The 24,199-nt window shown below is 42.9% G+C and overlaps 1 protein-coding gene across 1 annotated transcript in view; it reads left to right on the top strand.

Moving 5' to 3' along the window:
- Nucleotides 1-1,062: 1,062 nt before the first annotated feature.
- The window catches only part of DPP10 (dipeptidyl peptidase like 10), a 187,333-nt gene continuing 164,196 nt past the window's right edge, over nucleotides 1,063-24,199 (top strand). Inside the window, exon 1 of the mRNA XM_056536295.1 lies at nucleotides 1,063-1,323. Coding sequence (XP_056392270.1) covers nucleotides 1,270-1,323 — 54 coding nt within the window. The 5' untranslated portion in view covers nucleotides 1,063-1,269. The remainder of the gene's footprint in view (nucleotides 1,324-24,199) is intronic.

Below are 24,199 nucleotides of genomic sequence, written 5' to 3'. Positions count from 1 at the left end.
GAGGAGCTGTATACTGGAGAATGGAGAGCTGTATACTGGAGGATGGAGGGCTGTATACTGGTATGAGCTGTATACTGGAGGAGCTGTATACTGGAGAATGGAGAGCTGTATACTGGTATGAGCTGTATACTGGAGGAGCTGTATACTGGTATGAGCTGTATACTGGAGGAGCTGTATACTGGAGGATGGAGGGCTGTATACTGGAGGATGGAGGGCTGTATACTGGAGGATGGAGGGCTGTATACTGGAGGATGGAGGGCTGTATACTGGTATGAGCTGTATACCGGAGGAGCTGTATACTGGAGGATGGAGGGCTGTATACTGGTATGAGCTGTATACTGTTATGAGCTGTATACTGGAGGATGGAGGGCTGTATACTGGTATGAGCTGTATACTGGTATGAGCTGTATACTGGAGGATGGAGGAGCTGTATACTGGAGGATGGAGGGCTGTATACTGGAGGATGGAGGGCTGTATACTGGTATGAGCTGTATACTGGAGGAGCTGTATACTGGAGGATGGAGGAGCTGTATACTGGAGAATGGAGGGCTGTATACTGGTATGAGCTGTATACTGGTATGAGCTGTATACTGGAGGAGCTGTATACTGGAGAATGGAGAGCTGTATACTGGAGGATGGAGGGCTGTATACTGGAGGAGCTGTATACTGGAGGATGGAGGGCTGTATACTGGTATGAGCTGTATACTGGAGGAGCTGTATACTGGAGGATGGAGGGCTGTATACTGGTATGAGCTGTATACTGGAGGAGCTGTATACTGGAGGATGGAGGGCTGTATACTGGTATGAGCTGTATACCGGAGGAGCTGTATACTGGAGGATGGAGGGCTGTATACTGGTATGAGCTGTATACTGGAGGAGCTGTATACTGGAGGATGGAGGGCTGTATACTGGTATGAGCTGTATACTGGAGGAGCTGTATACTGGAGGATGGAGGGCTGTATACTGGTATGAGCTGTATACTGGAGGAGCTGTATACTGGAGGATGGAGGGCAGACGTCACACTGGGGGAGGGGCTCCATCTTGGAGGAGGAGGGGGAGGCTGAGCAGTCAGTGTCAGGCTGTGGATGACAGCGGCTGGATGTGACGTGCTGCAGAATGCTGCAGATTATCCCCAGGGTTCCCCACACTGGCACCTGACTGCAGAGCCCCCCGGAGCTGTCCGTGCCCCCTCCGCCTGTCCCCGGGGGATGATCGGGAGCTGGATGTGACTGACACCCGAGGACCCGACGGACGAAGCTCTCCCGCACAATGACAGCCATGAAGGAGCAGCCGACTATGAGGGCCACCCCCTCCCAGGAGCAGGTAACCCCCAAAACTACGACCCCCAACATCCAGAGCCAGGGGACCCCCGACTGCAGATACACAGCCCGGTATACAGTCCTCTGCGGCCACCATCACCAAACCATGGCGGGCATCCTCCCCTCCCCCGCCCATAGACCCCACAGGATATACTGATCTTATCTCTATCTCTGCATCATCTGGATCTATCTATCTATCTATCTATCTATCTATCTATCTATCCATCTATCTATATCTCATATCTATCTATCTATCTATCTATCTATCTCATATCTATCTCATATCAATCTATCTCATATCTATCTATCTATCTCATATCTATCTCATATCTATCTATCTATCTATCTATATCTCATATCTATCTATCTATCTATCTATCTATCTATCTCATATCTATCTATCTATCTATCTATATCTCATATCTATCTATCTCATATCTATCTATCTCATATCTATCTATCTCATATCTATCTATCTATCTATCTATCTCATATCTATCTATATATCTATCTCTATCTATCTCATATCTATCTATCTATCTATATCTCATATCTATCTATCTATCTATCTCATATCTATCTATCTCTATCTATCTCATATCTATCTATCTATCTATCTCATATCTATCTATCTATCTCATATCTATCTATCTATCTATCTATCTACCTCATATCTATCTATCTCATATCTATCTATCTATCTATCTATCTATCTCATATCTATCTATCTATCTATCTACCTCATATCTATCTATCTATCTATCTATCTATATCTCATATCTATCTATCTATCTATCTCATATCTATCTATCTCATATCTATCTATCTATCTATCTATCTCATATCTATCTATCTCATATCTATCTATCTATCTCATATCTATCTATCTATCTCATATCTATCTATCTCATATCTATCTATCTATCGCATATCTATCTATCTATCTATCTATCTATCTATCTCATATCTATCTATCTCATATCTATCTATCTATCTATCTATCTATCTATCTCATATCTATCTCATATCTATCTATCTCATATCTATCTATCTATCTATCTCGTATCTATCTATCTCATATCTATCTATCTATCTATCCATCTATCTATATCTCATATCTATCTATCTATCTATCTCATATCTATCTCATATCTATCTATCTATCTATCTATCTCATATCTATCTATCTATCTCATATCTATCTATCTATCTATCTATCTCATATCTATCTATCTATCTATCTATCTCATATCTATCTATCTATCTCATATCTATCTATCTATCTCATATCTATCTCATATCTATCTATCTATCTATCTATCTCATATCTATCTATCTCATATCTATCTATCTATCTCATATCTATCTATCTCATATCTATCTATCTATCTATCTATCTATCTATCTCATATCTATCTATCTATCTCATATCTATCTATCTATCTATCTATCTATCTCATATCTATCTATCTATCTATCTCCTATCTATCTCATATCTATCTATCTATCTCATATCTATCTATCTATCTATCTATCTATCTATCTATCTATCTCATATCTATCTATTTATCTCATATCTATCTATCTCATATCTATCTATCTATCTATCTATCTATCTCATATCTATCTATCTCATATCTATCTATCTCATATCTATCTATCTCATATCTATCTATCTATCTATCTCATATCTATCTATCTATCTCATATCTATCTATCTCATATCTATCTATCTATCTATCTATCTCATATCTATCTCATATCTATCTATCTCATATCTATCTATCTATCTATCTATCTATCTTACATTTATCTATCTATCTCATATCTATCTATCTCATATCTATCTATCTATCTTAAATTTATCTATCTATCTAATATCTATCTATCTATCTATCTATCTATCTATCTATCTCATATCTATCTATCTATCTCACATCTATCTATCTCATATCTATCTATCTCATATCTATCTATATATCTCACATCTATCTATCTATTTATCTATCTATCTCATATCTATCTATCTATCTATCTATCTATCTCATATCTATCTATCTATCTCATATCTATCTATCTATATATCTCTCATATCTATCTATCTCATATCTATCTATCTCATATCTATCTATCTATCTATCTATCTATATATCTATCTCATATCTATCTATCTCATATCTATCTATCTATCTATCTATCTCATATCTATCTATCTATCTCATATCTATCTATCTATCTCATATCTATCTCATATATATCTCATATCTATCTCATATCTATCTATCTCATATCTATCTATCTCATATCTATGTATCTCATATCTATCTATCTCATATCTATCTATCTATCTATCTATCTCATATCTATGTATCTCATATCTATCTATATCTCATATCTATCTATCTATCTATCTCATATCTATCTATCTATCTATCTATCTCATATCTATCTCATATCTATCTATCTATCTATCTCATATCTATCTATCTCATATCTATCTATCTCATATCTATCTATCTACGTGAACAACAAGGTAAGCCGCACTTTCCAAATAAAGTGCACGGGTGCCGTCAGTCAGATCCCAGGTCCAGGGGTCGACGTAGATACAAACAGATAAGCAGCAGCAAATAGTGCACTTTAAAACGGTGTTGCTGCTGCTTATCTGTTTGTATCTATCTATCTATCTCATATCTATCTATCTCATATCTATCTATCTCATATCTATCTATCTATCTATCTCATATCTATCTATCTCATATCTATCTCATATCTATCTATCTATCTATCTCATATCTATCTATCTATCTATCTCATATCTATCTCATATCTATCTCATATCTATCTATCTATCTATCTATCTATCTATCTCATATCTATCTATCTCATATCTATCTATCTCATATCTATCTATCTATCTATCTCATATCTATCTATCTCATATCTATCTATCTATCTCATATCTATCTATCTATCTATCTCATATCTATCTCATATCTATCTCATATCTATCTATCTATCTATCTATCTATCTCATATCTATCTATCTCATATCTATCTATCTATCTATCTATCTATCTATCTATCTATCTATCTCATATCTATCTCATATCTATCTATCTATCTCATATCTGTCTATCTATCTCATATCTATCTATCTATCCCATATCTATCTATCTATCTATCTCATATCTATCTATCTATCTATCTATCTCATATCTATCTATCTATCTATCTCATATCTATCAATCTATCTCATATCTATCTATCTATCTATCTATCTATCTCATATCTATCTATCTCATATCTATTTATCTCATATCTATCTATCTATCTATCTATCTATCTATCTATCTCTCTCATATCTATCTATCTCATATCTATCTATCTCATATCTATCTCATATCTATCTATCTATCTCATATCTATCTATCTCATATCTATCTATCTATCTATCTATCTATATCATATCTATCTATCTATCTCATATCTATCTATCTATCTCATATCTATCTCATATCTATCTATCTCATATCTATCTATCTCATATCTATCTATCTATCTATCTATCTCATATCTATCTATCTCATATCTATCTATCTCATATCTATCTCATATCTATCTATCTATCAATCTATCTATCTATCCCCATGGATCTGATCACTTCCTGGTCTCCTCCCTGAACTGTGACCCTGATGTTGCCAGGCAACAGTGCAGGCCCTTTCCCACAATCCCCTAGGCTTGCATCCACATTGGACACTGGCTGCGGGTCCTTTTGAAGGGATTGCGTTTGAACTGAGCATGTGCGACCTATCTTAGTAGGTCGTAACCTAGGGCAACGGTTATCAAAGCACATGGAGGATTTGGAAGTCTATGGGGGAGATTTATCAAAACCCGTCCAGAGGAAATGTTGCTGAGTTTCCCATAGCAACCAATCAGATCGCTGCTTTCATTTTCCAGAAGACTTTTCAAAAAATGAAAGCAGCGATCTGATTGGTTGCTATGGGCAACTGGACAACTTTTCCTCTGGACGGGTTTTGATAAATCTCCCCCTTATATCTCTTAAACAGGACATTTTGTAAAACGCTTCCACATTAGAAATATGTATAATTTCACATAATGCATGAGTTCAGACCAGTGGTCTCCAAAGTGCGGACCTCCAGATGTTGCAAAACTACAACTCCCAGCATGCCCGGACAGCCAAAGGCTGTCCAGGCATGCTGGGAGTTGTAGTTTTGCATTATCTGGAGGTCCACACTCTGGAGAGATATAGACTAGTCTCCATGATGTTTTATGCTTTGGGTGAGGAGCGGAGGTTGTCCAGCCCAGCGCCCCTCTATATCTGTCGGATATTTTATGTGTTATGTTTTTGCCTGTCTTTGCCTTTTTGGGCTATGTTCACACGCACTATTTTTATTGTGGATTTCATGCTGCAGATTTGATTACTTATTTATTGGTACAAAATCTGTAGCATAAAATCTGCGGCAAATACAGTAGGTGTGAACATGATGGTGGGGCCTTCTGTTTGGTTGGGTGCCATGTCTGGGATTGGCACATGTATTAGGTTGTTTCTGGGGGATATAGACCATGTGGGGGGCAGCAGTGGTGTATGTGGGGGGGAGACCATGTGGGGGGCAGCAGTGGTATGTATGTATGGGGGGAGACCATGTGGGGGGCAGCAGTGGTGTATGTGGGGTGGAGACCATGGTGGGGGGCAGCAGTGGTGTGTATGGGGTGGAGACCATGTGGGGGGCAGCAGTGGTGTATGTGGGGTGGAGACCATGTGGGGGGCAGCAGTGGTGTGTATGGGGTGGAGACCATGTGGGGGGCAGCAGTGGTGTATGTGGGGTGGAGACCATGTGGGGGGCAGCAGTGGTGTGTATGGGGTGGAGACCATGTGGGGGGCAGCAGTGGTGTATGTGGGGTGGAGACCATGGTGGGGGGCAGCAGTGGTGTATGTGGGGGGGAGACCATGGTGGGGGGCAGCAGTGGTATGTATGTATGGGGGGAGACCATGGTGGGGGGCAGCAGTGGTGTATGTGGGGTGGAGACCATGTGGGGGGCAGCAGTGGTGTGTATGGGGTGGAGACCATGGTGGGGGGCAGCAGTGGTGTATGTGGGGTGGAGACCATGTGGTAGTAGCAGTGGCATGCATGGGGTAGAGAAAACTGAGGGGAAGTGGTGGTATGTATGGGGGGGGGGGGAGACCATGTGGGGGGCAGCAGTGGTATGTATGGGGGGGAGACCATGTGGGGGGCAGCAGTGGTATGTATGGGGTGGGGGGGAGACCATGTGGGGGGCAGCAGTGGTATGTATGTATGGGGTGGAGACCAGGTGGGGGGCAGCAGTGGTATGTATGGGGTGGAGACCAGGTGGGGGCAGCAGTGGTATGTATGTATGGGGTGGAGACCAGGTGGTGGCAGCAGTGGTATGTATGGGGTGGAGACCAGGTGGGGGGCAGCAGTGGTATGTATGGGGTGGAGACCAGGTGGGGGGCAGCAGTGGTATGTATGTATGGGGTGGAGACCAGGTGGTGGCAGCAGTGGTATATATGGGGTGGAGACCAGGTGAGGGGCAGCAGTGGTATGTATGGGGTGGAGACCAGGTGGGGGGCAGCAGTTGTATGGGGGGGGGGAGACCATGTGGGGGGCAGGGGGGCAGCAGTGGTATGTATGGGGGGGGGAGACCATGTGGGGGGCAGCAGTGGTATGTATGGGGTGGAGACCATTTGGGGGGCAGCAGTGGTATGTATGGGGGGTGGAGACCAGGTGGGGGGCAGCAGTGGTATGTATGGGGTGGAGACCATTTGGGGGGCAGCAGTGGTATGTATGGGGGGTGGAGACCAGGTGGTGGCAGCAGTGGTATGTATGGGGTGGAGACCATGTGGGGGGCAGCAGTGGTATGTATGGGGGGTGGAGACCATGTGGGGGGCAGCAGTGGTACGTATGGGGGGTGGAGACCATGTGGGGGGCAGCAGTGGTATGTATGGGGTGGAGACCAGGTGGGGGGCAGCAGTGGTATGTATGGGGGGGGGGAGACCATGTGGGAGGCAGCAGTGGTATGTATGGGGTGGAGACCAGGTGGGGGGCAGCAGTCGTATGTATGTATGGGGTGGAGACCAGGTGGTGGCAGCAGTGGTATGTATGTATGGGGTGGAGACCAGGTGGTGGCAGCAGTGGTATGTATGGGGTGGAGACCAGGTGGGGGGCCAGCAGTGGTATGTATGGGGTGGAGACCAGGTGGTGGCAGCAGTGGTATGTATGGGGTGGAGACCAGGTGGGGGGCAGCAGTGGTATGTATGGGGTGGAGACCAGGTGAGGGGCAGCAGTGGTATGTATGGGGTGGAGACCAGGTGGGGGGCAGCAGTGGTATGTATGTATGGGGTGGAGACCAGGTGGTGGCAGCAGTGGTATGTATTGGGTGGAGACCAGGTGAGGGGCAGCAGTGGTATGTATGGGGTGGAGACCAGGTGGGGGGCAGCAGTGGTATGTATGTATGGGGGGGGGGGGGGAGACCATGGGGGGGCAGCAGTGGTATGTATGGGGTGGAGACCAGGTGGGGGGCAGCAGTGGTATGTATGGGGTGGAGACCAGGTGGGGGGCAGCAGTGGTATTTATGTATGGGGTGGAGACCAGGTGGGGGGCAGCAGTGGTATATATGGGGTGGAGACCAGGTGGGAGGCAGCAGTGGTATGTATGTATGGGGGGGAGACCATGTGGGGGGCAGCAGTGGTATGTATGTATGGGGGGGGAGACCATGTGGGGGGCAGCAGTGGTATGTATGGGGTGGAGACCATGTGGGGGGCAGCAGTGGTATGTATGGCGTGGAGACCATGTGGGGGGCAGCAGTGGTATGTATGGGGTGGAGACCAGGTGGGGGGCAGCAGTGGTATATATGGTGTGGAGACCAGGTGGGGGGCAGAAAAACAGCCCCAAAGCATGATGTTTCCACCCCCATGCTTCACAGTAGGTATGGTATTCTTTGGATGCAACTCAGCAGTCTTTCTCCTCCAAACACGATGAGTTGAGTTTTTCCCAATACGTTCTACTTTGGTTTCATCTGACCATATGACATTCTCCCAGTCCTCTTCTGGATCATCCAAATGCTCTCTAGCAAACTTCAGACGGGCCCGGACATGTACTGGCTTATGCAGGGGGATACGTCTGGCTCTGCATGATTTAAGTCCCTGGCGGCGTAATGGGTTACTGATGGTAGCCTTTTTTACTTTGGTCCCAGCTCTCTGCAGGTCATTCACTAGGTTCCCCCGTGTGGTTTTGGGATTTTTTCTCACCGTTCTTGTGATCATTTTGACACCACGGCGTGAGATCTTGCGTGGAGCCCCAGATCGAGGGAGATTTTCAGTGGTCTTGTATGTATTCCATTTTCTAATTGCCCCCACAGTTGATTTCTTCACACCAAGCTGCTTGCCTATTGCAGATTCAGTCTTCCCAGCCTGGTGCAGGTCTACAATTTTGTTTCTGGTGTCCTTCGACAGCTCTTTGGTCTTGGCCATAGTGGAGTTTGGAGTGTGACTGTTTGAGGTTGTGGACAGGTGTCTTTTATACTGATAACAAGTTCAAACAGGGGCCATTAATACAGGTAACAAGTGGAGGACAGAGGAGACTCTTAAAGAAGAAGTTACAGGTCTGTGAGAGACAGAAATAATCTTGTTTGTAGGTGACCAAATACTTATTTTCCACCATAATTTGCAAATAAATTCTTTAAAAATCAGACAATGTGATTTTATGGATTTTTTTTTTCTCATTATGTCTCTCATAGTTGAGGTTATAACCTATGATGGAAATTACAGCCTCTCTCATCTTTTTATGCGGGAGAACTTGCACAATTGGTGGCTGACTAAATACTTTTTTTCCCCACTGTAACATTATACTTAGTCACAGAAGTTGGTTAGTTCAGATATCACATCGGTATTGTAATGTCCGTTTATTTGTTTTTGTATTTTTCTGTTTAGGTGTGTATTCACACACTAGTTTGTTCAGAGTAGTTTGCTATTCCACCTGAATTGGGAATAGTTAATGCTCTGAGCGAATGAGAACTCGGGTGGAGTTATTTAGCCAGAGTTCTCCTGCATTCTGGTGCGGGTTATTGAGTGCAATACTACTATGTCTGTTTGTGCTATATTCTGACTATGTCTGCTTGAGCATTTTCCTTGTGTTATCTGGGTTTTTAGCCATGGTTATATAGCATGCTCCTTGTATTTTAGTCTGTGTTACATTAGTCGGTTTTAGTATTATGTCTGTTCAGCTTTGTCGGTGTTCACACTAGGTCTGAGTCTTGCTTGTTACCTTTTCCCTGTATGTTTTATTCCTCTTCTGGAGTCTATTCAGACTCATCCGATTCTAGTCTAGTGTTTCATGTATTATATTTCCATTTCCTAGTGTGAACTGTTTCCTATATTTATATCCTGTTTGGTTGATCTGATCTTTGTCCTTTGTACTTGTACCTGTTTGTGATAGTCCTACCTAGTAACCTACCTGTTCAGTTTAGTGTTTTGGCTCTCAGTTCTTCTGTTTATCCCCTTCATCTCCTGGATTCTGCTGTATACTCTTATCATGCCTAGTTTTGTTCATTTTATCATGTCTGCCGTTTATCTGATATCTGGTTTATGAAACTGTTTGGGAGTTTATATTTTGCCTTGTTAGTATTTGTATTCTGTCTGGTATATCTGGTTGTCTAGTTGTTTTCCATTTCTGGCCTGTCATCTGCTATGTATATTATGTGTTTTTACGCCACTGCCCTTTAGCGCAGGAAGGGACCGGCGCCCAGTTGTCGATCCATCATTTAGGATGGATGGGCACGTAGGCAGGGAGAGATGTTTTAGGGTAAGTTTAGGTCTCACTCTCTCTGTCCCCTGTTCGGTCCTTGACAGATATTACTCTGAAAAGAGAACTTCACATGACATGATATCGAATGGGCATCTAATCGTTAGACATATAACATGGAGTTATGAATAATTACTCTGCCCAGTTCTAACCACAATTATCTCTGGTATTAAGAATCAGTACTAAAAGAATAATTAGGAAAACTTAAATTAAAGGGTTTCTCCACCATAAGGTGATTTTAGTACGTACCTGGCAGGCAGTAATGGACATGTGTCACGATTCGGCTGGCTGGAGGTGGATCCTCTGTGCCAGAGAGGGATTGGCGTGGACCGTGTTGGTGGACCGGTTCTAAGTTGCTACTGGTATTCACCAGAGCCCGCCGCAAAGCGGGATGGTCTTGCAGCGGCGGTAGCAACCAGGTCGTATCCACCAGCAACGGCTCAACCTCTCTGACTGCTGAAGATAGGCGCGGTACAAGGGAGTAGACAAGAGCAAGGTCGGACGTAGCAGAAGGTCAGGGCAGGCAGCAAGGATCGTAGTCAGGGGCAACGGCAGGAGGTCTGGAACACAGGCTAGGAACACACAAGGAAACGCTTTCACTGGCACAATGGCAACAAGATCCGGCAAGGGAGTGCAGGGGAAGTGATGTATAAATAGGGAGTGCACAGGTGAACACACTAATTAAGCCTGCTGCGCCAATTAGTGGCGCAGTGGCCCTTTAAATTGCAGAGACCCGGCGCGCGCGCGCCCTAAGGAGCGGGGCCGCGCGCGCCGGGACAAGACCGACGGGGAGCGAGTCAGGTACGTGAGCCGGGATGCGCATCGCGAGCGGGCGCCTCCCGCATCGCGAATCGCATCCCGGCTGAGAGAGACATTGCAGCGCACCCGGTCAGCAGGTCTGACCGGGGCGTTGCAAATGCGAGGAAGTTGCGAGCGCTCCGGGGAGGAGCGGGGACCCGGAGCGCTCGGCGTAACAACATGCTTAGGAAGGATCTGCGCTTGTCTTGGGGCTAAATGGCTATGTTGTGAGATTACCATAACACTGTGGCTAGTTTTTTGTGAATTTGTATTTCCTGTTTGACTTTTGTTTGTTTTTTTACTACAAATCCCACAATTCTATTTTCCTCCCTCCCACACATCAGCCACCCCACCCATTGAAACAAAAGACCTGTGGTTTTCAATCAGGGTGCCTACAGCTGTTGCATTAGTTGCAGATTGATCCCTCCACCCTTTGAAGCAGACAGGCTCCCTGTCATCAGCTGACTAGTGAGTCAGGTCTCGGCCGCATTGCAAGCTTCGAAAAATCTGAGACAACAGTCGTTTTGTATGCTGGTAAAAATAAATAGTGGGGTAAAAATAACAGAAGAATTGTAAGAAAACAGTCACACACAGGTACAGACACTATATTATGAACTACACTAACTTTACAGCCCCTGTAGCATAGTAAAATTAAAAAAAATCCTGGAATACCCCTTTAAGTTTCCTCATGGGAATTATTATATCATGTGGTGGAGCAGAGAAAGATTCATAGACTATGCTATATGCAATATGTGATTGCATTGATCCCCATAAGACACGCCCCATTCATCTGCAGTAGAAGGAAAAGTGGTCTGTATACTAACTTTACCATTTCATCATGGAGATTATAGAAAGCCAGTTCTGCTCATCTACATGATATCATTCCATCCACATTATAAATTAGGTAACTTAATCAAATAAGGCACCTGTGTATCTTTTCCCCTACTCTTCATGGCTCCACCCCTTCAGGTAGCTTCTAGGAAGATCTGTGAGGAATCTTGTGATGATCTTACTGTAATGTCCATTTCTGTGTTTTTGCTTTTTTTCTGTTTTAAGTCTTGTTCAGACCTTGTTTTTATGTATGAATGTTTTCTGTGCTATTCTTTCTGGTTAGGGAATAGTTAATGCTATTAGCCAATGGGAACTCGGGCAGGACTATGTAAATTCGAGCTCTGCTGAACTCTGCTTGTTATTAATTTTACCTTTGCTATGGCTGATGATTAGTTCTTACTCTGACTATGACTGTTTTAGTATGTCTGTTTGTCTGAGTTTTAACCATGGTTGATTCCTGTTTATGATATTGATTTTAGTCTGCTTGGTTTTATGTACATCTGTCTGCTTTTAGTACCTTGTCATATCTTAGTCTGTATTCACACTTTGTGTCTTGCTTGTACCTGTGCTCTGTATTTAGTATTCCTGTTTGGAGTCCTGACCTGTTTTCCTCCATGTTATGGAGTTTGGTTTTGTATTGTTCCAGTTTGGTAGCCTGACCTGTATTCCTCCATGTTTTGGAGTTTGGCTTTTGATGTTTTCTGTGGAGTCTATTCAGACTCATCTGGTTTTCAGTCTAGTGTTCCGTGTATTTTATTTCTATTTTCTTCATGGCCAGTATCCTGATTACATGGTGGTGTGTGCCCGCTGGCTAGTTGTCTATTTGGCTTTGGTATTGATGTCCCTCCATGTTTGCAGTGGGGAGTGTAGTTTGCTCTTTGATCAGTTTAGTGTCGCCGATAATACTGATCAGTGCTATGCCCTATGCATAGCACTGAACAGTATTAGCAATCAAATTTATGTAGGCAACTATTTATAGTGTAAAATAAATTTAAAAAAGAGTTTAAAAAACGGGAAAATAAATTAGAAAAAAGTCCTCCCCCAATAAAGTTTAAAATCACCCCTTTTCCCCATATTAATACACAAAAGCGTAAAAAAAAGATAAATAATAAACATATTTGGTATTGTCACATGCGTAAATGTCTGAACTATAAAAATATAGTGTTAATGATCCCCTACAGTGAACGGCGTAAACACAAAATAAAAAAGTAAAAAATGTCAGCTTTCTTGTCACGTCAAACTGCAAAAAAATTTCATAAAAAGCGATCAAAAAGTCACATATACGCAAACGTGGTACTAAAACAAACTACAGATCATGGCGCAAAAAATTAGCCCTCACACATCCCTGAATATGGAAAAATAAGAAAGTTAGAGGTGTCAAAATAGAGCCATTTTTAAACGTATTGATTTTGTAAAAAAAAGTTTGGGTTTTTCTAAAATACAGTACAATAATAGAAAAGGATGTAACCATGGGGGATCATTTTATTCATATTGACCCAGAGAATACGGTAAAAATGATATGTTTTTTTTTTTAAAGTGTACAGCGGGAAAACAAAACCCCCCAAATTTGCTAAGTTATGATTTTCGTTAAAATTTCCTTACACAAAAACATTTTTTTTTCAGTTTACCATACAGTTTTGGGTAAAATGAGTGATGTCATTGCAAAGTACAACTGGTCACGCAAAAAACAAGCCCTCATACGGGTCTGTGAATGGAAATATATAAGAGTTATGGATTTTAGAAGACGAGGAGGAAAAAACGAAAACGCAAAAATAAAATTGGCCTGGTCCTTAAGGGGTTAAACATACTTGGATTAAAGGGGAGTAAAGGGGAACTCCGCTGCTCAGCGTTTGAAACAAACTGTTCCGAATGCTGGAGCCGGGGCCGGGAGCTTGTGACCTCATAGCCCTGCCCCCTCATGATGTCACGTCCCGCTCCCTCAATGCGTGTAGACTTGCATTAAGGGGGCATGGCCGTGACGTGCCGAGTGGGGTGTGACCATGACGTCACTAGCCTCCACCCTGCATCGCCAGCTATCCGGCACGGAGCGAAGTTCACTAGATGTCTGGGGTGCCGCAGCTGAGATCACGGGGGGTCCCCAGTGGCGGGACCCCCTCGATCAGACATCTTATCCCCTATCCTATGGATACCCCTTTAATTTCCATACCATACGGCTCCTTCTTCTTGGATTGCCATTCCTGTGTTGAGAAGTATTTCTTCATTTTTCCAAAGCATTTGATCTGGTGCCGCATAAAAGGTTGGTACATACTAGGGATCGACCGATTATCAGTATGGCCGATATTATCAGGCGATAATCACGATTTGGGCATTATCAGTATCGGCAATTACCTTGCCGATAAGCCGATAATGCCCCGCACCGCGACCGCCCCACCACGATCGACCCCCCCCCCCCCGACCCACCGCACAGCGACCGCTCCCCCGACCCACCGCACAGCGTCGCACCCCCCACCGTAGTGCTGGGCGGTATACCGGTATGAGCCGGATACCGTTGTTTTTTTCTCCCACTGTATGAATTTTTGCCCATACCGCTATACCGGTCGGGCCCCTCCCCCACCCTCCGAGTCAATAAAAAAAATTTTACTTACCCGTAATGGAGGTGGTCCAGGCCATCCATCCTTCCTGTAGTGTCCGGCGGCATTCCGGGTGAAGGATGAACCGGTCCGGGCTTTCCTTCTCCAGGGGTCCTCTTCTCCACTCCGGGCAGGCTCCGGCCTAGTATGCTGCATAGACGCCGCTACGCCGTGACGTCAGGTGCGTCGCTGCGCAGCGGCGTCTATGCAGCATTACTAGGCCGGAGCCTGCCCGGAGTGGAGAAGAGGACCCCCGGAGAAGAAGGACAGCCTGGACCATTTCACCCTCCACCCGGAATTCCGCCGGACCACCCTCCCCGGACGGTCCCTGCAGCAACTGGGAAGGTGAGTCAGGGTTTTGGGATGTACAGGGGTCTGTATAATATACTATACCTACAGTAGGCCCTCCAGCTGTTGCAAAACTATAACTCCCAGCATGCTGGGAGTAGTAGTTTTGCAACAGCTGGAGGCACCCCTAGGCGCGGTGGGGCGCGGCGGGGGGATCGGTGGCGGTGATAGGTCTCAGGACCCCCGGACAGGCAGGGGGAGAGAAGCGGGTGGCGGCGGCGGCCTATGGCACCGCAAAAGCCGCTGCAGTGCATTGATTTAAAGCGCCCGTTTTAAATCAGTGATCTGCAGCGGTGTCGCAAGGGGATAAATAGCCGATAATTTATACCGGAATACCGGTATAAGTTATTGGCTATCGGCCCTGACCTCCACCGATTATCGGTATCGGCCCTAAAAAAACGATATCGGTCGATCCCTAGTACATACAATGAGAAGGATTGGGCTGGGGGGGGGGGGGACATGTGTAAGTGGGTAAGTAACTGGCTCAGGGATAGGAGACAGAGGGTGGTTATGAACAGTACATACTCTGATTGGGTGACTGGTTGTGTGGGGACCACAGGGGTCAGTTTTGAGCCCTCATGTGGTTGCTGTAAAGCATATTTCTAAGAGCTCATGCAAACTAAGGAATTTTGGCTAAGAATGTCTAAGGGTCTATTCACCGGCGTAATCTCCACCGCTGGCAGAATTCCACCTCAAATGAAAGCCCAATACACTTCTATGGGATTCCGCACTCCCGACGCTTCAGAAGTTCCGCTTGCGGAGATTACGCCATGTGAATAGACTCTTAGTCAGTGGGACTTTTACTTCAGATGCTTATTTCCGCTCTAAAGTTACGTATCAGTTTCGGGTGGGGTGGATCCGCTGTTGAAATTCAGAGAGGAACTACAGTCATGGCCGTAAATGTTGGCACCCCTGAAATTTTTCTAGAAAATGAAGTATTTCTCACAGGAAAGGATTGCAGTAACACATGTTTTGCTATACACACGTTTATTCCCTTTGTGTGTATTGGAACTAAACCAAAAAAGGGAGGAAAAAAGCAAATTGGACATAATGTCACCAAACTCCAAAAATGGTCTGGACAAAATTATTGGCACCCTTAACTTAATATTTGGTTGCACACCGTTTGGACAAAAAATAACAAAAATCAGTGTCTTCCTATAACCATCAATAAGCTTTTTACACCTCTCAGCCGGAATGTTTGACCACTCTTCCTATAACCATCAATAAGCTTCTTACACCTCTCAGCCGGAATGTTGGACCACTCTTCCTTTACAAACTGCTCCAGGTCTCTTATTGGAAGGCGCCTTTTCCCAACAGTAATTATAAGATCTCTCCACAGGTGATCAATGGGATTTAGATCTGGACTCATTGCTGACACTTCAGAATTCTCCAGCAGTTTGTTGTCCTCCATTTCTGGGGGCTTTTTGACGTATGTTTGGGGTCATTGTCCTGCTGGAAGACCCAAGATCTCGGACGCAAACCCAGCTTTCTGACACTGGGCTGTACAGTGCGACCCAAAATCCATTGGTAATCCTGAGATTTCATGATGTCTTGTACACATTCAAGGCCCCCAGTGCCAGAGGCAGCAAAACAACCCAAAACATCACTGACCTCCCCCATATGTCACTGTAGGTACTGTGTTCTTTTCTTTGTAGGTCTCAGTAAACAGTAGAAGGATGTTCTTTTCCAAAAAGCTCTATCTTTTGGTTTTTGGTTACTCAAGTTCATTTTGGCAAAATGTAGTCTTGCTTTTTTATGTCTCTGTGTCAGCAGTGGGGTCCTCCTGGGTCTCCTCCATAGTGGGGTCCTCCTGAGTCTCCTCCATAGTGGGGTCCTCCTGAGTCTCCTCCATAGTGGGGTCCTCCTGGGTCTCCTCCATAGTGGGGTCCTCCTGGGTCTCCTCCATAGTGGGGTCCTCCTGGGTCTCCTCCCATAGTGGGGGTCCTCCTGGGTCTCCTCCATAGTGGGGTCCTCCTGGGTCTCCTCCATAGTGGGGTCTCCTCCCGGGTCTCCTCCATAGTGGGGTTCTCCTGGGTCCTCCATAGTGGGGTTCTCCTGGGTCTCCTCCATAGTGGGGTCCTCCTGGGTCCTCCATAGTGGGGTCCTCCTGGGTCTCCTCCATAGTGGGGTCCTCCAGGGTATCCTCCATAGTGGGGTCCTCCTGGGTCCTCCATAGTGGGGTCCTCCTGGGTCTCCTCGATAGTGGGGTCTTCCTGGGTCTCCTCCATAGTGGGGTCCTCCTGGGTCTCCTCCATAGTGGGGCCCTCCTGGGTCTCCTCCATAGTGGGGTCCTCCTGGGTCTCCTCCATAGTGGGGTCCTCCTGGGTCTCCTCCATAGCGTTTCATTTCATATAAATGTGGACGGATAGTTCGCGCTGACACTGATGCTCCCTGAGCCTGCAGAACAGCTTGAATATCTTTGGAACTTGTTTGGGGCTGCTTATCCACCATCCGGACTATCTTGTATTGACACCTTTCATCAATTTCTCCCTTCCGTCCACGCCCAGGGAGATTAGCTACAGTGCCATGGGTTGCAAACTTCTTGATAATGTTGCGCACTGTGGACAAAGACAAATCTAGATCTCTGGAGATGGACTTGTAACCTTGAGATTGTTGATATTTTCCCACAATTTTGGTTCTCAAGTCCTCAGACAGTTCTCTTCTCCTCTTTCTGTTGTCTATGCTTAATGTGGCACACACAGACACACAATGCAAAGACTAAGTGAACTTCTCTCCTTTTTATCTGCTTTCAGGTGTGATTTTTATATTGCCCGCACCTGTTACTTGCCCCAGGTGAGTATAAAGGAACATCACAGGCTTGAAACAATCTTAATTATCCAGAATTTTGAAAGGTGCCAATAATTTTGTCCAGACCATTTTTGGAGTTTGGTGACATTATGTCCAATTTGCTTTTTTTCCTCCTTTTTTGGTTTAGTTCCAATACACACAAAGGGAATAAACATGTGTTACTGCAATCCTTTTCTGTGAGGAATACTTCATTTTCTAGAACAATCTCAGGGGTGCCAATATTTACGGCCATGACTGTACCTCCATGAATCTCCTTAGTGTGCATGGGCCCCAAATGCTGTTAGCAGAGCAGACCCGCAGGCAATATGGCTGCCCCCCTAATGATGTATAAAGCATGAAAAAATAACAGCCAGGAATAAGAAACAGATTAGAAAAACAAAGTATCAATATCCGGCTGTAATGATCATAAAACATCCAGGAAATTATAAGAGAAAAGAAGAAACAACCACTGAAATATTTACTAAATTATAATAATATTTATTATTATTATTACTATAACTGTTATTATTATCATCGTAATTATTATTATCATAATTATTATTATTATCATCATTATTATTATCAGTACTATTACTATTAATATTATCATCATCATTATTATTATTATTATCATTATTATTATTATCATCATTATTATTATTATCATCATTATTATCATCAGTATTATTACTATTAATATTATCATCATCATTATTATTATTATTATCATTATTATTATTATCATCATTATTATTATTATCATCATTATTATCATCAGTATTATTACTATTAATATTATCATCATCATTATTATTATTATTATCATCATTATTATTATCAGTACTATTACTATTAATATTATCATCATTATTATTATCAGTACTATTACTATTAATATTATCATCATTATTATTATTATTATCATCATTATTATTATCAGTACTATTACTATTAATATTATCATAATTATTATTATCAGTACTATTACTATTAATATTATCATTATTATTATCAGTACTATTACTATTAATATTATCATCATCATCATTATTATTATTATTATTATTATTATCATCATTATTATTATTATTATTATTATTATTATCATCATTATTATTATCAGTACTATTACTATTAATATTATCATCATCATTATTATTATTATTATTATTATTATCAGTACTATTACTATTAATATTATCATCATTATTATTATTATCATTATTATTATTATCATTATTATTATTATTATTATCATCATTATTATTATCATCATTATTATTATTATCATCATTATTATTATCATCATTATTATTATTATTATTATTATCATCATTATTATTATTATCATCATTATTATTGTTATCAATATTATCAGTACTATTATTACTACTACTATCATCATCATTATTATTATCATTACTATTAATATTATCATCATTATTATTATCAGTGCTATTATTACTACTACTATCATCATCATCATTATGATCAGTACTATTATTATTATTACTTTCATCATCATCATCATTATTATTATCATTATTATCATTACTATAAATAAAGTTAGCACTTGGAGAGCAACAGGGGTAAAAAAAAAAAAAAGAAGGTTGAGCATTAAAGGGGAACTCTGCTGAAAAACATCTTATTCTCTATCTAAAGGGGACCCCTGAGATCTCTGGTCCGGCAGCGGCATCCGGAACACAGAAGCTTGGAGCTTCCGCGTTTGTGACCTCACGCCACGCCCCCTCATTTCATGTCTATGGGAGGGGGCGCGATGGCTACGTAGTAGACATGAGTGGAGGGGGTGTGGCGGCTGTAGTCCCCAGTCATCCGGCATGGAGCAGAGTTCGCTCTGTGTACTGAAGACTTGGATCGCGACGGATAGAGGATAAGATGTTTTTCAGTGGAGTGCCCCTTTAAGGCCCCAAAGTCATGCCAGGGGAGGAGTTTAAATTTGTTTTAACTTTTTTAAAATAGTAAAAATGCATAAAATTGCCCTCCTCTTACCCCATAACTTTTTTATATCTCTACCTACGGGGTTGTTTGTAATTTTTAAGCCGTGATCTTTAGTTTTTATCAGTACCATTTTGGGACTTTTTGATTCCTTTTTTTTTTTTATTATTTTCGTTGTTTTTTTTGTTTCCAATATATATATATACAGTATGTGGTAAAAAAAAAAAAAAGAAAAAAAAAATGTGGGTGTTTAGCATTTTTTAAAATTTGTTTTTTACAATTACGTCCTTCACCGTGCTGGATCATTACTTTTTAGTAGTTTGGGCATTTCTGCATGAGGTGTTTTCAAATATGTTTATCTTTATTCTTGTTTATTTACATTTTTTTTATTTGAAAAATAGGAGTGGGCTGATTTTAAAGGGGTATTCCAGGCGAAAACTTTTTTTATATATCAACTGGCTCCGGAACGTTAAACAGATTTGTAAATTACTTCTATTAAAAAATCTTAATCCTTCCAATAGTTATTAGCTTCTGAAGTTGAGTTGTTGTTTTCTGTCTAACTGCTTTCTGATGACTCACGTCCCGGGTGCTGTCCAGCTCCTATGGGGATATTCTCCCATCATGCACAGCTCCCGGGACGTGACATCATCATTGAGCAGTTAGACAGAAAACTTCAGAAGCTAATAACTATTGGAAGGTTTAAGATTTTTTAATAGAAGTAACTTACAAATCTGTTTATCTTTCCGGAGCCAGTTGATATATAAATATTATTGCCTGGAATACCCCTTTAATTTTTATTAGGGGAGGAACTTTTTATTATTTTATTAGCAATTATTAGATTGTTTGTCCTAATCCATATGATTCTATTACATTGCATTGATCAGTTCAATCAGCGCTCTGCTACTACTGCCTGCCTGAAGCTGTCTGCCTGTACTAGCAGATCTACCAGGGCAGACACAAAAGGTCTTCAGCGGCCACTGGCTGCCATGATAACCAGTTGATGCCCCTATTTATTTATTGGGAACCTGCAGAGCTGATATTTATGTTTATTAAAGGGGTTATCCAGGGAAAAACTTTTTTATATATATCAAATGGCTCCAGAAAGTTAAACAGATTTGTAAATTACTTCTATTAAAAAAATCTTAATCCTTTCAGTACTTATGAGCTTCTGAAGTTAAGGTTGTTCTCTTCTAAGTGCTCTCTGATGACACGTGTCTCGGGAAACGCCCAGTTTAGAAGAGGTTTGCTATGGGGATTTGCTTCTAAACTGGGCGTTTCCCAGGGCTGTTATTTATTGGGGAGGGGGTCCAGGGCTAATATTTAAAAGGGGGCTTCAAAGTGGCGGATTTGTATTTGAGTTTTGCTATATTGGGGGGCTACAGGTCTATTATATATTACAAGGTTTTAGGGCTGATATTTATTAGGGGGCTTCAGGGCTGATATGTATTTGGGGGCTTCAGGGCTGATATTTATTAGGGGGCTTCAGGGCTGATATATATTTGGCCCTCAGGACTGATATTAATTGGGATTTTTTTTTATTTTTGTGCCTCCAGGACAAGTATGTATTACTGGACTCCATATTTGAGAAGGTTCTCAATGGCTGTAATTTATTGGGTTCATATTTGTGGGGATCTGGATCTATAATATATGAGAGGCTCAAAGGCTGTTATTTATAAAGGGCTGCCGAGCTGATACTTATTAAGGGGCTCAGGGCTGTTATATTTTAGGGGACTCTAGGGATGGTATTTAATAGGGGGCTCCAGGGCTGGTATTTATTAAGGGGCTCCAGGGCTGGTATTTATTAGGGGGCTCCAGGGCTGGTATTTATTAAGGGGCTCCAGGGCTGGTATTTATTAGGGGGCTCCAGGGCTGGTATTTATTAGGGTGCTCCAGGGCTGATATATATTGGGGGCTCCAAGGCTGTTATTTATAAGGGGCTACAGAGCTAATCTTTATTAAGGAGCTCCAGGGCTGTTATTTTTTAGGGGACTCCAGGGCTGATATTTCATAGGGGGCTCCAGGGCTGTTATTTAATAGGGGGCTAAAGAGCTGAGATTTACTAAGGGGCTCCAGGGCTGGTATTTAATAGGGGGCTCCAGGGCTGTTATTTAATAGGGGGCTCCAGGGCTGTTATTTAATAGGGGGCTCCAGGGCTGTTATTTAATAGGGGGCTCCAGGGCTGTTATTTAATAGGGGGCTCCAGGGCTGTTATTTAATAGGGGGCTCCAGGGCTGTTATTTAATAGGGGGCTCCATGACCAATATTTTTGGGGGGATTCCAGGTCTGTAGTTTATTAGGGGGCTCCAGGGCTGATATATTGGGGGCTCCAGGTCTATTATATATTACGGGACTCCAGGGCTGATATAAATTTGGTCTCCATGTCTATTATATATTGGGGGACTCCAGGGCTCATATATATTGGAAGGCTCCAGGGCTGATCTATATTAGGGGGCTTCATATATTATAGTAACTTGTTCATCTATTTGTTGTTTTTTTTCAGGTAATGAAACACGCACATTAATAAATAAGCGCCACAATGTCGCGCCTGTAATGAAATGAGACTATTGGGGATATAACTATAGCTGGAGACAATGTGACATTTATAACCCCCATCCTGTCTATACTCTGTTATATGGAAATATTCCTTCAGATCTCTCCTTTGTGACTCAGATATATCTGAATTGTGGAAATGATGTGTATAATCTGCTGCAAATGTCCCTGCGCCAAATGGCCCGCCATCCTTTTGTTGTACGTCTGGCGGTGGAATACGTCTTATTATAAAATAGGATCTTAATGTTTCCTCTTAGGATCCATCTTTGTGTTATTACCAGAACCTTCATGTATTAAGTACAAACATACAAAAATTACTATATTTTGAGTGTAACATCTTAGATATGCAGTTATGTTTTTTTTTTTTTATATAATCTAACCCAATGCTATAGTGCAGTGGTCTCCAAACTGTGGCCCTCCAGATTCTCCAAAACTACAACTCCCAGCATGCCCGGACAGCCGTTGGCTGTCCGGGCATGCTGGGAGTTGTAGTTTTACAACATCTGAAGGGCCACAGTTTGCAGACAACTACTGGTTGAGGAGTTGCTCAGTACTACAATTCCCAGAATGCATTGCTTTCCTATAGTTCTTCATCACAGTCCTCCCTCCCTGCCCATTCCCCTTCCACAGTATTCCTGCCAGTTCCCTGCCACAGCTGCTGCAGAACATGTAATTTCACAGCAGACTTATCTCACAAATATTGAGGCTTCAGCACCTGCAGTATTCATTCCCTGTCTGCTCCTCTGCCTGTTGCATTACTCAGCACAGGACAGCATGCTTTTTACCACAGCTCACATGTGTCATTTTATTAGCAGTACGGTTGGCGGTTCCAAAATCACTGTAAAAATTGTGCACTTTTTTTTTTTTACAGTAAATTTGGTAATTTTCCCTAAAAATGTGGCATACAATGTGCGCTGTACCACAACCATTTCCCCAATAACATTCCACATCTTAATTGTCCAGAAAAACATGGTGATATAGGCTGTAGGGGCTTGTCAGAGGTGATGACATCACTCAGGGGCTTCAGTTCAGAGACAAGATCCAGCCACACCTCCTGAGACAGAGGAAGATGATTCGTTGTCTCGGAAGAAAGGGAGGAGCCAGCTAGCTGACCTGACAATAAGAGGACGACACAACTTCCTGTCGGGAGAGAGATAGGAGTCAGGGAGCGGTGAATAACACCACACTGACAATGAGATGACTACACAACTTCTTTTCAGAAGAGATAATGGATTTGGGAAGCTAGGGACAACTCCACACTGACAATAAGAGGACTACACAACTTCCTGTTAGAACAGAGAAAGGAGCTGGGGAGCTGCTAAGACAACACCACACTGACAATGAGAGAACTACACAACTTTCTGTCAGTAGAGAGGGAGGAGGCGGGGAGCTTGGGACAACACTACACTGAGAGGTGTACACAACTTCCTGTCAGAAGAGAGAGAGGAGCAGGAAAGCTGATAAAACAACACCATACTGACAATGAGAGGGCTACACAACTTTCTGTGAGAAGAGAGGGAGGAGCCAGGGAGCTGCTAAGACAACACCACACATAATGAGAGGACTATACATATTTCTGTCAGGAGAGAAGGAGGAAGCGGCGCTGCTGAGACAACACCGCTCTGACAATGAGAGGACTATACAACTTCCTGTCAAGGATAAATCACACAAAAGCATGCTGAAGCCAGTACAGTATGTGATAACACTATAAGGATCGCTTCTTTCATTTTTGAAAAGGCCTCTGAATGAAGATGAAAGAAGCGATCTGATTGTTTGCCATGGGCAACTCAGCAACTTTTCCTCTGGACAGGTTTCAATGAATCGGCAGGACCCCCGTGATTCCCACTGCGGCACCCCAGTCATCCAGTACATGGAGCGAACTCTGCTACGTGCTGGATGACTGGTGACTACAACTGTCACGTCCCCTCCATTCATGTCTAAGGGAGGAGGCGTGACAGCTACATACTGGCCGCCACACCCCCTCCCATAGACATGAATGGAGGAGGTGTGGCGTGATGTCACGAACACAGAAGCTTCCTGGTTCCGGCCGCTGCCGGCCCAGGGATCGTGGGGGTCCCCAGCAGCGGGACCCCCCTGATCAGACATCTTATCCCCAATCCTTTGGATAGGGAATAAGATGTTTCCCGGCAGAGTACCCCTTTAACAGTTTTTCCATATT

This window comes from Hyla sarda, chromosome 8 (assembly GCF_029499605.1).
Source record: "Hyla sarda isolate aHylSar1 chromosome 8, aHylSar1.hap1, whole genome shotgun sequence".
Classification (NCBI taxonomy): domain Eukaryota; kingdom Metazoa; phylum Chordata; class Amphibia; order Anura; family Hylidae; genus Hyla; species Hyla sarda.
The sequence above is the reverse complement of the archived record's forward strand: the minus strand, read 5'-3'. Positions and strand labels throughout refer to the sequence as shown.